General features: G+C 45.1%; 2 protein-coding genes across 4 annotated transcripts in view; one reads left to right on the forward strand and one right to left on the reverse strand.

The window, feature by feature from the left end:
* aplp2 (amyloid beta (A4) precursor-like protein 2) overlaps positions 1-10,621 on the reverse strand; it is a 98,764-nt gene extending 88,143 nt beyond the window's left edge. For all 3 annotated transcript variants that reach the window (XM_083773892.1, XM_083773891.1, XM_083773890.1), the window contains exon 1: positions 10,263-10,621. In XM_083773892.1, coding sequence (XP_083630018.1) covers positions 10,263-10,334 — 72 coding nt within the window. In that variant the 5' untranslated portion in view covers positions 10,335-10,621. The remainder of the gene's footprint in view (positions 1-10,262) is intronic.
* A 7,136-nt stretch (positions 10,622-17,757) lies between these two features.
* Positions 17,758-18,057, forward strand: part of prdm10 (PR domain containing 10) — a 38,382-nt gene continuing 38,082 nt past the window's right edge. The window contains exon 1 of the mRNA XM_083773106.1: positions 17,758-17,789. The gene's annotated coding sequence lies outside the window, so the exon portion shown is untranslated. The remainder of the gene's footprint in view (positions 17,790-18,057) is intronic.

Consider the following 18,057-nt stretch of genomic DNA (forward strand, 5'->3'; position numbering starts at 1 on the left):
AAACACACACCCTAGGATAGAGTCCCTATATACCCGCCCCTTAGCCTCCGTTCTGCAAGCCAGCTGATACCATTTAACACTGACGAAGGTGTGTGGGGGGGGGGGGGGGGGAGCTGGACCTATATAGCCAATATATACCATTAATGGACAAAAAGATACAACCTACATTGCATGGAGATGCATTTGTGAGCCATCTCTCTATTACCGCTCTAAAACGAACACAGTAAAGCCTAACTCACATGCAGAGACACCCGCATTTGCGCTACAAATATGAGGGGGTACGTCGTCCACAGGGAAAACAAAAGGCACGGATACATAAATATGCACACACCACCATGCATGCACACACACACACACACACACACACACACGATGAACAAAGGGACACGACGACTACAGAAGGATAATAAGACGCCACATCAATTATGAGTGAACTTTGGGAAAAGTGGGTCCCAACTTCAAAAACGTTCTCGTTCGAGAGGCGAGATCCAAAAGAGCGCTGCACTCGAACACGAGAGGAGAGGCGAGGAGAACGGCCCTCGGGTATGATGAAGCTCGATGTAGGAATAATGCATTCCCCTGCTGCCCTGCATTTACGTGTGCAGTTGTGCATGTAAACAGATGGAGAACAACAATGCCCCGGCCCGCAGTCATAATACACCAAGCCCTTTGATTTCCCCGCCACCGTTTTCCTTTCCTGTCTGGTGGCAGTAGTGCTGCTGCTTTGGAAAACAAGGCCGCTGCGGAACGCAGATCACTGCAGAGAGTGGTGCGAACAGCACAGCGCATCGTGGGCGGGGAGCTTCCCCCCCTCCAGGAAATACATGAGAGACGCTGCGTGGCTAAAGCGGAAAGCATCATCAGGGACATTCACCACCCCAGCCACAGCCTGTTCAAGCCGCTGCAGCACCCACGGCCAGGCAAGCGTTTCAGGAGCATCGGGAGCAGTACTACGAGGCTCTTGAACAGCTTTTATTTGTCAGCAATCAGATTGCTGAACAAGAGCTACGTTTTAGACTTTTTGCTTAGTCGTATACATAGATGCACCCATGATGAACTCTATTTATTTTTGCACTCACTTTGTTATGTTATGCATGTTCTTTCTCTCTACCTTTAACTGCAATATGAGCCTGCACAACCAAGTCTTTCACCCACCTTACTTGTAATGATGTGACAATAAAGATTGATTCTGATTCTGATAAATCAGTGTGCAGACCTCGCCCAGTCCCTACCAACCCCCATGACTCACTGATCATACAACTAAAACAGTACACACACACACCTGACAATGTGTGTGTGTGTGTGTGTGTACTGACCGATAAAACCGAGAGCGAGCTGGCTCAGCAGCACAGACAGGCGGAGTCGCACCCCTGACACACAGAGAGAGACAGTCGGACAGACAGAGACATTAAAGTGTACGGTACGGACAGGGCCATAGGGGGAGGAGGAACACAGCCAGCACGTGTATATATATAGATATATACCAAAGATAACTCCTGGATAAGAACATCAGATATTTTATTCATGGGAAACAACCCAAGCTGCAACAGTGACTCAGAGAGCTACTGTAGACTAGGCAGTAGGCACGCACACTCACAGATAGGCAGGCGAAAGGGGACTGTGGGGGAGGTTCACATGTGTGCACGCACGCACACACACACTTGGGATAGGCAGGTGGAAGGGGACTGTGAGAGAGACACACACACAACTATTTTATTTTCACATAAGAGGGTCTTTTAACACACTGCGTGCGGGAAAGGGATTTCTAAGTTTACCGCATTTTTTTATTGATTACTTTCAATCGCCTTTCTACACACCCGGGCACTTTACCAACTAGCACTGGATGATAGCGCAACACTCCGATCACGCGATCCCCCCCCAAAAAAAGAAAAGAAAAATGCCTCTCCCCCTCCCTTCCTGGAAAAAAGGACGAGAGGCAAACCCCCATTTGTCACGTAATGGTGGCTCGGAGACTCCCATGATGCAACTCAGGTCAAAAGAATCGCTGCATACCATGCCGATCGTGTCGGTGCAGTGGGGTGCAGTGGGGTGCGCTCTCTCTCCTGTGTGTTTCAACGGAGGGGTTCTGTGTGCAATATGACCCGAGTGTGACTGAGTGTCTGTCCGTCAGATTTCTAACTAATTTTTTCTTCATATTCAAACAAAAAAAAACACGGTTATTTCTTTATTATGATGATCAACGCCGGTCAGATGGAACATTGCAAATGTGCTGTGTTGGCTCGGCAGCAACACAACACAACCGCCTCACAACAGTCTTTCCACCTCGGAGGGAAAAAACAGCAGGCGAACTCGGCTAGCCGAGTTGGAACGATACACAGAGTCTGACATAAAAAACGCTTCCAATTAGGCTTTCTGTTCAAGAAGAGTATGTTACTACAAAAGCAGGTGTTACATAAAAGGTACATATCTCCAGAATGGAAGATGGTAAAATCAATTAAAACATTTTTTTTTAGTAGGCAAGTTACGCTTTCTTTTGAGGTATGCTGTGTGATTCTAGCTATAAGAGAACATTTACTGTCGGCCTAGGAAAAGTTTGTTCGTCCAATGCTATCATGGTAGCAGTGAGTTAATCAGAATAGTTAGCACTCTTTGTGTTAAGATTAAAATTATATAATTTCTCTCGAAACACATACTGTAGATCTCACAAGGTTTCACAAGGATTCGAAGGGCATCTTTTTTTCCGTCCGAGGGACACAGCCCCAGGAGCAGTGTGAGGGACACAGCCCAGGAGCAGTGTGGTGTGAGGGACACAGCCCAGGAGCAGTGTGGTGTGAGGGACACAGCCCAGGAGCAGTGTGGTGTGAGGGACACAGCCCAGGAGCAGTGTGGTGTGAGGGCCCAGGAGCAGTGTGGTGTGAGGGACACAGCCCAGGAGCAGTGTGGTGTGAGGGACACAGCCCAGGAGCAGTGTGGTGTGAGGGACACAGCCCAGGAGCAGTGTGGTGTGAGGGACACAGCCCAGGAGCAGTGTGGTGTGAGGGCCCAGGAGCAGTGTGGTGTGAGGGCCCAGGAGCAGTGTGGTGTGAGGGACACAGCCCAGGAGCAGTGTGACTGACTGTGTGGTTGAAACTCTAGCGAATAATGTTTGCACTTGAGGCGACACATTCCTGATATACAAGACCGACAAAAGGAAAAAGATTATAATACAGCCCGAGCCCGCTCAGTGCCTGCCACGGCCAGGTACACCGAACAAAAGGCAGCTCCGCAGATTGGATTGGCCCACATGAGGCAGGGTGGGTCTTATACACAGTCGAGTGGTGTGTGTGTGCGTCTCAACTTGAACTTGCTCACTCCGCATCACCACCACCACCACCACCACCACTCCAGTTGAAACGCTGCCAGCATCTCTCATGGAGGAGAAGAGATGACTAAATATGTGATGAGCCGAGCTGCGTGGAGAATTCAGAAATGCACGCTGGAAACGTGTACAGTGCAACACGCACGCGCCAAAGCACGGCATGCATGTGCACTGCAGCCTATAGGCGCCGGGTATAATTGGAGGAGCGCACGCAGGGCGGGCGGAGCGCCGGGAGACAAAGCACAGCCGGGCTGAGGCTCGCTCGCCTGACGAGGCCTCTCTCTTTCAATGCACACAACGAGCTTTGACGAGCACAGAGACAGAGAGCATGGCTGCTCGATGGCACCACTCCCAACGAAATAGACATGCACAGGCTTGGAGACGGAGAGAGACAGACAGACAGAGAGAGAGAGAGAGAGCGAGGGAGAGGGGAGTGGAAGAAAAAGGTGGAAGAAAAAGAGACCGTTTGTGTGTGTGTGCGTGCGTGAGCAAATGAGACCGAGTGGAAGATAAAGAGGCACAGAAGTAAATGTACGGTGTCGAGAGAGTGCGTGTGCGCGTGTGTGGGTGCGTGTGTGCGAGTGCAAATGCAGGGGGTGGGAAGGGGCCTGGATCTAATCAGACAGCCTCTCCCTCCGTTAGTCAGAGCACCATAGATCATCCGTCGCCGCCGAGCGCATATCACTCACGCAGGTGACTCACGGGTCTCTGCTACTGTCTGCCTTTGAAGCGGCTGCCTTCGCAGGGCGTGTATAAGGGCGTGTGTGTGTGTGTGTGTGTGTGTGTGTGTGTGTGTGTGTACTGTAGGCGTAACTTGTAACAAGTATGACGCTTGCGGCTTGTGTGCATTAGTTAGAAAATAACTCACTCCCGTGTGTCGGAATATATTTCATATCACAGAGTTGAGTAGGGCAGGGAGGTATGACGGATTAATGCCGTACCTTCCCCGCTGCGAATGTGTAAGAATGAAGTGTTTCTTACAAGATGTACAAGATGCACCTGTTGTTTTCCTACTCATTCCGTTCCTTTTTCCAGGTTCAGTTCGCCAAGTCATAGACCGTGATGCGAGGCGAGCGTGTACGGCCTGAAAACATCCTTCCAAAAATAGTGACACAATAGTGTACAAACTACTTATAAAGTGGGAGTTAGAAGTCAGCATGCGGCGTGCGGTGGAAACGCACCCCCCCCCCAATTTGAGATGTCTTTATCACCTCAGGTTGTATCTCTCACTCTCTATTCAGGCCCACACAATGGCAGCTCCATAGAAGACGACCATTTATTCATCCCCAGCAGTGGAGGATAACGACGTGCAGAATCACAGCTGAGCTGACAATCACAGCCAGCTGTATGGGGCTTTCATTCACATGCAAAAGTACACTACCAGTGCCCTATGCAAAGCACACACCCCCCCCCCCCCCCCAACACACACACACACACACACACACACCTTTTTATTACCATATACAGTATCTGCATGAAAGACTACTTTGCATTGAATGCATTCCCCGGTCCCTGACCCTTTACCGAACCTTAGCGTAACCCATCTGCTCATGTCACAACACAGGAGGCAAACAGCTGTGGCAAACATTCTCCAAAAATGTGCAGATCTACAAGCATCACAGCTACAGGCACTCCTCGACTGCATGAGCCCTAGTGTCCCCATTCTGTGCATAATTATTCGAAAACAGGCAAACATTTGAATATAATATTATGTAAATCTGATGATGATTTGGTGAAAATGACAGGCACAAAGCCTCACAGCTTGCATAAAGAGATTTGGTGTGGAGTGAAAAAGGTGGAGACCAAGGCAGGGACCCCATGGCCTGGTCAAAGTATATAGGGGTTTAGAGGTTATAGAAAGCTGCTCGAAGACAATACATTGAACGTGACACACACACACACACACACACACACACACAGTGCCCTCATGCACTCGTCATCCAAAAACGAGCACGAGATTTTCAACACAGCCAAAGCGACAGGTGCGTAAAGAGAAGACTAAGGGCCGCTAACGGTTGCACTGCGCACAAAACATCGGCGGGTCATCGGCCGTCGGTTGATAGTGCCCAGTCTGCTGCAGTCCGTTTGCAGTCTTTTGAGAGTTTTAACTATACTTTTGACTAGTCTGAACAAGTTTGATCAAACTCCTGCATACATGTCTTTAATGCAAAAGGAAATTCAAGGTTTCGGTCCAGAGATCTTCATCAGGTTATTTCGACAACTTTATTCAAGATAACCTCATCATGAAGGTCTCCGGACCGAACCGTTGTTAACTTTAGTGTGAAATCGTTTTTCTTCCGCTGTAAATCGGCCCTTGGTCCAAAGCACAGCACAAGTCATTTTGTGGCTTTTCACAGAGCCGTTTTTCCCTTTTTTATTGTCGTTTACAGCCTTGAAATGACTCTTGGCTGGAATTGTATGGCTTATAATCCATTCTTCTGGAAATATTTGAAACCATTGCGTATGGAAGCTTTCATTGAAACCAATAATAACATAACACCAGCTCATTTCACTAAATTCACCCTCAATTGATTAATTGACTGAAATGCTTAGTGTGTACAATTTAAAATTATCTCGTTAGTCATGAGCGTCATGCTGGGATTTCATATCATGAAATAAAAATAAAAGACTGGACTTCCCCTTTCTTAATGAAAATATAATACCGGTATTACACAAGGAGACACATTATGGAAGCTCACCAGAGAGGCTGGGAACAGATTCATTATCCAAATGAGCAGAAGTCACTGATCCACTGGAATGCGTTAACCGTAGGATTTTAACCCAGTCTGGGCGGGAACCCCTTTTGGTGTTAGCATCATGTCATGCTTTAGCTATTGAAAAATAGCAGATCTACAAGCTCATAGCGCGCCACCGAGTGGCGCGCTACGAGCTTGTAGGTCTGCTATTTTTTGAAAAATCGAAGAACGACTGACATAGAAACATAGCTTTTTAGAATCTGATCTCAGGTCAGAATGAGTTAAATCAAATCCAGCCGGCTCAATGGTGTCACCTTGAGTGACACATGGCACATCATGCCGCATCTGATGACACTTGCTGACCACAAGGTCAAGGGGAAAGCGAAAGGGAACAAATACTGTACCTCATGAGTCATGACTATAGCCCAAAACAAAGAAATCTATTGCACAATATGTGCCTTTTGCCTCATTCTGCCTCTCCTACTACACTGTGTCACAGCTAGGGATGTCGCCACCCTGCCAAAGGCAGCAAAGACTGGGATGTACTGAACATGTTAGGTATCCCAGCTAGTCTGTAGTCCATCAGTCCAGGGGGAGCCATTATCAACAGATGTGCTATGATGCAATATTTCTGGATAGTGGATACAGATTCTCTCTCTCTCTCACACACACACACACACACACACACACACACACACACACACACACACACACACACACACACACACACACACACACACACACACACACACACACACACACACACACACACACACACACACACACACACACACAGTAGGGGAAAGAGTGGCACTGTTGTGCCAGAAATAGAGAGAGCGATAGTGCTGCACTGTTGCCTGCTAATGAGAGAGAGAGGGGGGGGGGGGGCAGGGGGAGAGGGGAGTTGCACCATTCAGTTCACTTTTAACCCATTTTGGACTGAGGCCGATTCTAAAAATGCTTCTAAATCCTGACCTAAGTTTTCTGAAAAACGTATTTATAATTATATAGCAGTATCTCCCGGTCTTTCATTTCTATAGCCAGTGGGGATATGTTTTATCCCTGCTTCTGGTCAGACTGAATTCAATACATGCATTTCCTCTTGGGAAGTGTAGACTGTCTTAGTTATAATATCACTATTTAACATCTTAAATATACACACACACACACACACACACACACACACAGACACAATGTGGTGAGATATCGCAGAAATCACCAGGGTTAAGCTCCGGTAGGAATGCCTGCGTAACTCATTGTAAAGTCTGCTGCACTGGGATATTCCTCATCACAGAGAAAACACAGCTGAGGTAACAAAAGATAACAATCGTGGCGCTCTCGCAGGTATCCGACAAAGCAGAAGCGTTTACACAGCTGAAGTAGCCTGTCTGATCCCTGAAAGCAAGGGATTCAAATGGCAGGAGGGCAGAAAAAAAACAATCAGGGTTGTATTCGTGAAATGATCAGTATGACAATGCTTTATTATTCATGCATGGCATTTTTAGGTTAAAGATAGGCATCATGGAGCTCAAAACTGTAAAAACTCAGCCATGTCATTTAATGTGGAAATTAGGGCTAATGTAATGCCTCACTTATTTGCATGTTGCCATATGTAATGGTAATTTGGGTAGTGAGTTGTTATTGTGGTTAATTTTATCACAAACTATTATTATAAAAGGATAATTCCATGCTAGAAGGCTTTCTTACCTTTATTTGTAGTTGTTACGTCCCCACCAAAGAGGTCCAGGTGTTATTTTGTGCAAAAGTGCATTATTGACTATTTCCCCTACCATAAGCCCTCAATGAATTGAATTGCATTGAATTTATGGGGTGGGGCTATGGGGGTGTTGTGCTAATTCGCTTATTTCCATCACTCAAAAATCAATGTAAATAATTAATAATGTAAATACTTTACTACTCGATGGAAATATGCGAATTAGCACAAAAACCCAACCCCCATTGAGGGCTTATGGTAGGGGAAATAGCCAATAATGCACTTTTGCACAAAATAACACCTGGACCTCTTTGGTGGGGACGTAACAACTACAAATAAAAAGGTAAGAAAGCCTTCTAGCATGGAATTCTCCTTTAAGTTTTGGACACTGTTCTGGATGCGGTTCTCTAAAGTCTAATAAACTATCAGCTATCATGTCAGCCAATCATTTCTGAACAGCGCATCCCTTAAACCAGCCCCACCCAAGATAAAAAATGCAGAACAGTAGATGCAGGGACGGAGTGGAACAATCCGTCCCGACCCAGACCTGCTGCTGACAGGTCCATTCGGGAGTGAGGAAGGTGAGTGTGTGTGTCGAGATGATGTTGTTGGTCCCTAGCAGCGGGCTCTGGCAAGGCGGCTCATAAATTCTGCTCAAGGTCCAGGACCTCCCGTGGGTGTGTGTGTGTGTGTGTGTCCTCCTCCAATCAGGAGGGTACGTGTCTGTGCCATTAGTATGTCAGCAGCGTAACGTGCATCTCCGCCGTCTCCCCTACAAGATCATCAGCAAACGACTCCCATTGAGTTACAAATGGGATAAAGTTTAATAGGATTTTACAGTCTACATGATGCCACATCATCATCATACCCAATTTGTCCAGGGTGATCGTATAGTATAAGTCACTGAACTGATTAATTAACTCATGTTGGGACAAATATATCGATTACTGCTTTTGTCTGCCAAGAGAAAGACGGGATTTAAACATGCCATTGCTTTGTGTGTGTGGGACTGTGGGGACGGGGTCTCTCTAGCAAGAACACAAACAGCCTCGTAGAATATCTAGACACACACACACACAGTTTTGACGCAGACACAGCAGGACAAAGCCGTCCTCCGGCGATAACCACAGAGTCTGTGCACCAACGGAAGGAAAGAAGAAGGAAAACGACCTTCCAAATGTTTTCGCCTGCATGAGCCGACAATCAGTGAGCAGCAGCAGGCAGCATGCCGATTGGCCACAGGGGGGAAAAGTAGGACTGTTTGCACAGAAAATGGGCATTGTTATACAGTGACACTTGTCTGGTATTACAGGCATCAGTGTCAAAGGATAATAACTGATACAAGGCAGCAGGGGAGGGGAGCTGGGACATTGTCAGTGTGTGTGTGTGTGTGTGTCATTGACCCTCCAATGTGACCCCACTTAGCTGACTGCTCAAAACAGCTGCAGCGGTCAATAGGTCCTATTCCTATAGGCCTATTCGGACAGATAGACATACAGACTTACACACACACACACACACACACTCAGTCACTACTGTTGCTACTGCACCGCTCAAAAATGTCCATGTGGCAAAAGAGACTGGGCTGTATTTTGCGTGTCTTAAGTACCAGGTCTTATTCCCTAACTTGAGTAAACTAAAGACCTGGAGGCGTGATCAATGCCATTTGGCTATTCTGAGTGGCCAAAGAGCATTGATCACGCCTCCAGGTCTTTAGTTTACTCAAGTTAGGGAATAAGACCTGGTACTTAAGACACGCAAAATACAGCCCACTGTGTCATGACACTTGACTTGAGAGCATTTTGCTTCTGAACTGAAGAAACCACATCAGTACCACCTAAACATCAAAAATGTAGGACCCCCCAGGGCTCCATAAGGACGAGATTACCCCTATGTGTGCACGACAAACATGAACGAGCATAATATATAAAAGCAGTGTGTGCTTTCTACTGTGTTGTGTGTCGTCCCCTGGGCCCTCACAAAGGCCCCATTGTCTTTCATTTGATCTCTGCAGCAACAACGCTCCTATAATTCTACTTATAGCCCTTCCTGTAGTGTAGCAAGTACTCACACTAATAACAATCTGCAGTGTGCTGTGCAGACAGCAAGTCATTGTGGTCGACCCAGCCGCACACATCCAAATGCTTAATGCTCTCTTTAAAACAATAGTCCTTTAGAAAACTAAATCTCTTGTCTAGAGATAAATACGTTAAGGACAAGTGTTATATAGCCAAAACTAAATATGCCATTTATTTAGGGATCTTAAATGTTAGGGGGTGGTGGGGGGGGGGCGGCAGGGGACTGTAATCTTAATAAATCATGGTGCTATAGAAACCTACTGCAACGACACAAGTTATGGAATGAACTGCATATTATCACATCAACGTTATGGTTATAAAAAGGGGCCGAAAACGTGCCATTGTTCGAACTAAACGTAACGTGGGTTGACTCCAGGGAAGCGCTTAGCACTAGTCTGGATAATAACCTCATAGCCTACCTCGATAACAATCATTAATTACGGTAGAATTCATACCTCAATATAGCCGGCCAACGTTGGAACCACAATGCCCAGAATGAGGATCGATATCGCCGGGACTGAACCCATCTTCCCTTCCGAGCAGGTCTCCGGTGGTCCGGGTGGTGCTGCTGCGGCTGCTGCTACTGTAAAGAACTTAAATCCTGTTTATAATGCTATGCTGGGCCAAACGGCAACGTCCAGTAATAAAGAACCGAATCGAAGTCCTTCTGGTGTTTCAAAAGCTGTTTTCTTAATAGAAGTCCTGCTCCGTTTGTTTCCCTGGAGATTAAACAGACAGGGGAACGGACGGGACAGCGTGTCTTCTCTCTCTGAATGTTCAACTAGGAATGACTGCTTTGCTGTGGCTGCCTGCGCGTCTCTCCTCCACTGTCTGTCTGTCTGTCTGTATACCGGTATGTATGCATGTCTGTCTACTGTGCCTCTCCAGTGTTAAAAGAAAGACGCACATTTGCGCCATCTGGTGTCGGCTTTACTTTATTACGCTATTCGATGGATTGATTGATTTATTAACAGTTTGCAGAATTACAGTACATTTCAAGCACAACTCAATACAAAAACTGTTAACTGTGGACGACACCATAAAGCATTACACTGACTTGTTTACAATAGGGTCCACCATTTTCAATTAATCAGAAATTCAGAACATTTAGAGACGTACAAATATACACTTATATAGCCAAAAACAGGAAATCATCATAAAAGAGGTAAAAAGGGGGAACACTGACCTCTGTAAGCGATGTGCGAAGCAGGTTTGCACCCACATAACTATATGGTTGTGTTTGGCACAGGCACATTCATTCACAATGCTCTATGAGTGTTATAAGTAAATTGCTCAGGGTGGTACTTGCCCAAAAGCCTTGCATAGGCTGCATTGTGTATACTTGGAATCTTTCCTGACAATGTATTCCTAGACAAATGAGGCTGTGATCATGGTGTCATCTGGCTATAATAAGACTGGATGTAGAATTGTGTTTTTAAGAATGAAGACAATGGAAGGCATCCTGTTCATGTCAAAAGTGGCATATATGAGGCCGCCAAAGTCATTCCTTCAACAGTGAAATGCCTACCTTGATCTGTCGAAGGGAAATAAGTGTAATAAGCCTGCGGAACCGTTGCGGCTTGAGAATCCACCACTCCTGAATAAAGTGCCTGGTGCTGGGAGTCTGGTGCAACGCATAGGGCCTGACCTGGTGAGAGCAGGAGTGGACCTGGTGAGACGTAGGAGGGGCCCGGACAGGTGTCAACCCACAGAGCCTAGTCCTTCCATGTGCCAGTACCTCCCAGTCCCGGCAGAGTAGTTCAGGAGGAACGGATTGTGTGGCCCTGGTTTTTCCCTAATGGGACTTATCGAGGGTAGCTACTGGGACGTAAGTCGGGACTTGATCACCCCGGCTGGGTCACCTGAGTGAGGGGTATGATGTTGCGAGACCCGAATGTATTTTGTTATAGTAATGCTGCAATGTTTCATGATTTTTATTTATTTTGTTTTTACTGCATTTATTTATTTTGTTCCTTTATATAAAATGCTGTTCATTCATTGTCTTAGGTATTTTACTGTTTCCAATGTCATTATGTCATGAAGGAAATTTGCAATACCACAATGTAGAAATACTAATTCAAAGTCCTGCATTCAAAGTCCAAAACATCATCAAGATTCAATATCTCAAAAGTACGCCTACTCATTAAGCAAAACGGCCCATTTCACAATCATATTGTATTGTAATAAATAATGCGTACAAAGTTTTAAATTGAGAAAGGTAAACATTTAAAAACATTAAAAATAACGTTGAAATATATTCCATCCATCCATCCATCTTCTTTTTTATGCGGCTTTCGCCTTTATTTTATATTTTTATAGAGGGACAGACAGTAGGCTGACAGGAAATGGGGGGAGAGAGATGGGGGAGTGACATGCAGTGAAGGCCGTCGGGATCGGGAGTCGAACCCGCGGCACACTGCCAGGCTCAGGCTACCGGACAAGGTGCCTGGACCGCTGAGCCACGGCCCAGGCCCATCCATCTTCAACCGATTATCCGTAGTCGGGTCGCGGTGGCTCCACCAGAGATCTCCAGACATTCCTCTTCAGAGCAACATTAGTAACTTCCTCCTGGGGGATCCCGAGGCGTTCCAAGGCCAGTGAGTCGATGTAATCCCTCGCCTATAGGTCTGCCCCGAGGTCTCCTCCCAGTGGGACGTGCATCGAGGACCTCCCTAGGGAGACGCTCAAGAGGTCAAGAGGCTAACCAGATGCCCTAACCACCTAAGCTTGATCCTTTCCAAGAAGCAGCGGCTCTACTCCGAGTCTCCCTCGCGTGACTGAACTTCTCACCCTTCTTTGAAACATATTGACGGGGTTAATGTGGTTAACGTACATTTTCAAAAACATTCTTAAATGGGGATATTATAAATGTTAACCCATTCACGACTGAGGCAAGATTTTTGCTATATTGTAGATGGCAACAAGAACCCCAAAAGTGGTTCCTGTCCTGATCCTGAATATCCCAAAAAGAAATGCATGCATTTAATTCAGCCTGACCAGTAGCATGCAGCCATAAAACACATCACCACTGGTGATCAAAAGGAATGACCAGAGGGGAGATACAGTATGTCACAAGCAGAGTCACGCCTGCCGTTCTCTGCTATCTTTGCTGCTGTGCTGCTGCTTGCTATGCTGCCTCATCGTGGCGTTGTGTATACTCCCATCGCCTCCCCCAGCATGCATCAACCTGCAGGCTCTGTTTCTATGGTCCCATTAGGGGGTCCTGGCTATTTTCTTCCCCGCGATATCTATTTGGCACATTATTTAAATATTTTCATATTTACAGGGAGGGAATGAATTCGAGATGGAGCCTTGATGCCAAAATCTATAAATGTATGCTCATATAGATATTGCTCAATAAAAAATGTTTCTTTCAACTTTAAGGGGCTGTAACTGAAATCTTATCAGTAAAATCCCACAAATGTCTGTCTGTGTGCCGTCTTGCTGTCTGTCTCTTGTGGACGAATTATGGTAGAATTACACATTGTATTTGTCCTTAGGGACAAATAGATGTTATTTATCCTTGTCCTTGTGAAGTGCTCTAGCAGTCGGAATATTCCAAGGCCTGAAATTTATTCTGTTTATTGTCATGGTTACAACTTGGCTCAATGGCACTGGCCTCTGTTTGTATATAAATATGGTCCTATCCCTGCTGTTAGAGATAGAACTACTTTACCTGTGTGTCTAAAACCAGTATGTAAATACTGCAGCCAGGTTTTAAATGTTATTTTTTTCTTGTTTTGCTTAACTTGGTGTTTTTTGTTCTTGCTTACTGTAAATCGCTCTGAATTGAGAGCGTCTGCGAAATGCCTAAATTGTAATTGAAATTGTTGTGCACCGGAAATAGCCCATCTACAAGATTCAGCTTGTAAATCTCAAATGTGTGGCTTAAGAGCTTAAGGGCGAAAGGTGTGATGGTATGCGTTACGTTACAGTGCGACTGTAACACTATGATGTTGTGGGGACAATAACCCCCAAAAAAGTAAGTAAGTAAGTAAGTATAAGTAAGTAAGTAAGTAAGTAAGACAATCACAGTCACAAAGTGCTTTAACAACAATAAAAGTAAAACAAGCCAAAGACAAAAATAGAATAAAAATAAAACAATTAACATTTAACCAAGCCGGTGAAATTGAACAAGGAAGTCAAATAGGGCTATGAAAAGGCCTGTCCAAAAAGATGAGTTTTTAACAGAGGCCACAGTTCTTAGGTGGAAGGGGAGCTCATTCTATATTCTAGGGGCAAAACTTGCAAAAGCTCGATAACCTTTAGTTATCAATTTTGTGGGAGGGACAACCAGCAAGGCCTGGGATGAGGATCGTGGAGACCTTCTGGGCACATTTGGTTGGAGCCGGTCAGACAGATAAGGAGGTGCCTGGCCACGGAGGGCACTGTGTGTGAGAACAATAATCTTAAAATGTATTCTATAATTAACTGGGAGCCAGTGCAAGGAGGCAAGGACGGGACAGGATCTCCTGGACCTGGCCAGTAAACTATAGCAGCTGTGTTCTTTTAGAGACACAGGTAAAAAATAGAATTACAATAATCAAGATGTGATGACACAAATGCGTGAATAATCATTTCTAACTCCAGGTATGAAACAACTGATCTTAGTTTGGCAATGTTACAAAGGTGATAAAAACAAGTGCATAGACTGATCTAAAATAATGCCAAGGTTTCTAGGGATAGGTATATGTTCTGTTTCAATGGCATTAAGGTGGTCGGCAACGTCTGCAGCAACCCTGCTTGGGGCAACAATTAAACCTTCTGTTTTGTCTGGATTCAATTGCAAAAAGTTGCTGGCCATCCAGTTCTTGATGGCAGAAATACATTAGTGCAGTTTGGTGATCATATCCATCTTATCCAGTTTGAATGAACAATATAATTGGATATCGTCAGCATATCAATGATAATAGATTCCCTTGAAGGTTCTAATAATGGGTCCTTAGAGGAAGCAAAGGGCAGAGTGGACCAAGCACAGAACTCTGTGGAACACCACATGTTAGTGTTGTGGATTCAGAGGAACTTGGGAGGAGGAGAACATCACCTCCATCATCACCTCCTTCGCCTAAAAGGCCCAGCAGAAACTTTCTGTTTCTACTTTCTGCAGAAATTCAACTAGACAGAAAATGATGGTCCTGCCATTATTACACAGTGGTCCTGTGGTGCCTTCATGTCATCACCAATCACATTACATTAACAGTCTTCCCTCTTACTGCGGTGATTTCCTGCATCCATCTGATTCACTGCATCCATCTGATTTCACTGCATCCATCTGATTCACTGCGTTCATCATCATCTGATGCACTGCAGCCGCATTCATCTGATGCACTGCATATATTTGATTCACTGCATGCATTTGATTCACTGCATGCATTTGATTCACTGCATCCATCAGATGGATGCAGTGAATTCATCATCATCTGATTCACTGCATCCATCTGCTTCACTGCATCCATGAGCATCGGATTCACTGCAGCCGTCAGCTTCTATGCAGTGCATTCATCACACACCTGCATCTATTTCCATGCGGGTGCAGAGTCTGCAGACTGCAGGAGATCATCCATGCATCTGTCATCATGCATTGTTGACCTCTCTGAGCCCTGTCACCTACCATCCATCAAAAGTCCCATAGTCTGCCGCATACTTTTCTTCTTTACAAACAAGTCTGACTCGCACGCACGCACGCACGCACGCATGCACACACGCACACACACACACACACACACACACACACACACACACACACACACACACACACACGGTGCAATGATGTTCATGAACCAGCAGCTTGAATTACCTTTGGTTCAGTGCCAGCATCAGGGTACAAAGTCACTGTTGACATACTCTGTCAAAACAAGTCACACAGTCAAATCCTCCATGTTAATTTATCTCGTGTATAAGTTCCTTCATCTCTAACCTTTAAAAATTTTTTTAATGAAGTGTGGTGCAACCCGTGTGTGTGTGGGTGGGTGGGGGAGTTCCAGACCCACAGGAACGCATCCAGGGTGCCGCCCGGCGTCCAAAACGGTTGACAGTTACCGTGTGGGGGTCCCTCTACTGTACTGTACTGTCACTGTCACTGAACTGTACTGGCACACCCAAAAACACCATATATACAGTTAAAATGTGTGTGTGTGTGTGTGTGTGTTAGGTTGCGCACAGGTGGTGAAAAACAACCATGCTGTTTTCGTGCTCAGACACCCACCCAGCCACCCACACACATAGCTCCGTAAGGGAGTGGTTGCACCACTCAAAAACTACAATGCCATGTCTGATGTGACAACAGACCATGGATGTCCTGTTGTTTAAAAAAAAATATAAATTAAAGGCAGTGCAAGTAAAGTAAGGCAGAGAGCAGGTACGTTGGAACAGGGAGACAATCAGGCTGTTGGGATCAGGACTCAAACCTGTGGGTCAGGGGATCTTAAAACAGAAAGAATGTGTCTTTAAAGTCAATTCCTAATGTCGATCAGATTATACTAAGATCCCCTGACCCCCGTGATATGCTGTCATGCATAAAGTATAAAATAGGGTTAAACTGTTCATCATTTTGGTTGGGACCCCATTGAAACACTCAAGGACCCTTTTTAACGTTCTGTTGAATTTTATTACAAATTCTGAAATAAATTGACAGCGACACACAAGAAAACAACACAAATCAAGACAACCAAAGAAACAAGGAAATATTAAAGGGGGGAGAAAGTGAAAAAACTAAACTAAACTAAAACTAAAAAACTGTAATACAATCAGTATCAACTCATGATCACAAATAGCCCAAACATATAGAATCTAAATGTTTGGGCTAGATCACAAACATCATCCAGGCACTGGACCCTACCTTGAGAATCACTGGTTTATAGTTCTAACCTAGTTTAACAACAATCAACAAAACCCAGAAGAAAGAAAAAATACCAACTGATTAACAACACCCTTTCAGACGGCTTTGAATGAATATTTACTTAAATGCATAGTACTGAATGGGTGCACTAGTATAGTGCTCTGGTCCATAGCCTTACTGCCCTGCAGGGCAGAATCATAGAAGCAGTAAAGATATGGACCAGAGCTATGGGTGCACCAACTATGTATTATTTACCCATCATTTCTCTCCATTACCATGCAGCAGTCATCAGCTGCATAGTAGACTGTAGTAGCCTAGGACCTAGGTGATAAACACGCAGCCCTCTCACTGTATTTTGGGTGTTTTCTACCAAAACAAACAAGTGAAAACACCCAAATACAGTGAGAGGGCAATGTGTTTCTGCCACAACGTTTATGCAGCCAGGTAAAGTAAAGACCAGATGACTGCTGGTAGTCATCCCAAAGAAGATGAGCTCCCCCTATTGGTTAATAAGAGACAGCGACAGGCATGCATGCACTGAAACGTACAATATTGCTGTTATATCATCCATCATCGAATCTGTCCACCCATAAATTATGAACTGGAGCCTGAAAATTCAAGCAGGCTGCATAACTCAATATTATGAACTGAGCAGTAGCCTACACTTCCACTTTAACATGTAAAATAATGTAACGCAGCAGAACCACAAGAAAGAGAAAAATGATGTCGCTGGTGTACATCATTTAGTTAAATGTGACACTCAGACATTACTACCAAATAATACAATTAATATAAATAAATGTAGGCCTATTTGTTTTATCACAACCTATGGCAAAGATTTACACTTGAACTTGACAAATATACCATTTTATTTTTTCCTTCGAAATGAGCAGATCTACAAACTCACAACGGGTCATGATGCGAGAGTTGTGGGCTTGTAGATCACCTATTTTTGTTTTTGCCTCGCATTAACCATCGTATCATAAAACCGGGCATAAACGGTTAAATAGAAATATAGAACGTGTTGTCGTTTTGTGGCTCGGATAAAATATTCAGCCAATCAGGAGGCACGTCTCGGCGGGTTGCCGGGCAGAATATGTTAATATATGCAATGCGGCCATCTCTGCAGCTACCATTCTGAGAGGTAAGAACAACTTGGACGTTTTCACAAAACCTTCACAAAACCAACGATTATGCCACTTAAATTTACTCAATAAATTATTAACAAACGATTTAGTTCGATATGAACGGGATGCGTGGGACGGCGTTGCGGTATCGCGCGGATAAAAGCGGTCGTTGTTGTTTAGTCCCACCCAACAAAATGGAGCCTGTTCTTCCTTGTTGGAAGGCTGGGCTCAACTAGAACCGAGCGGGGGGACGGGTGCGTTACAAACAAAAAGATTCGGGCCCCC

The sequence above is a fragment of the Protomyctophum parallelum genome (genome assembly GCF_964188405.1).
Source record: "Protomyctophum parallelum genome assembly, chromosome: 9".
NCBI lineage: Eukaryota > Metazoa > Chordata > Actinopteri > Myctophiformes > Myctophidae > Protomyctophum > Protomyctophum parallelum.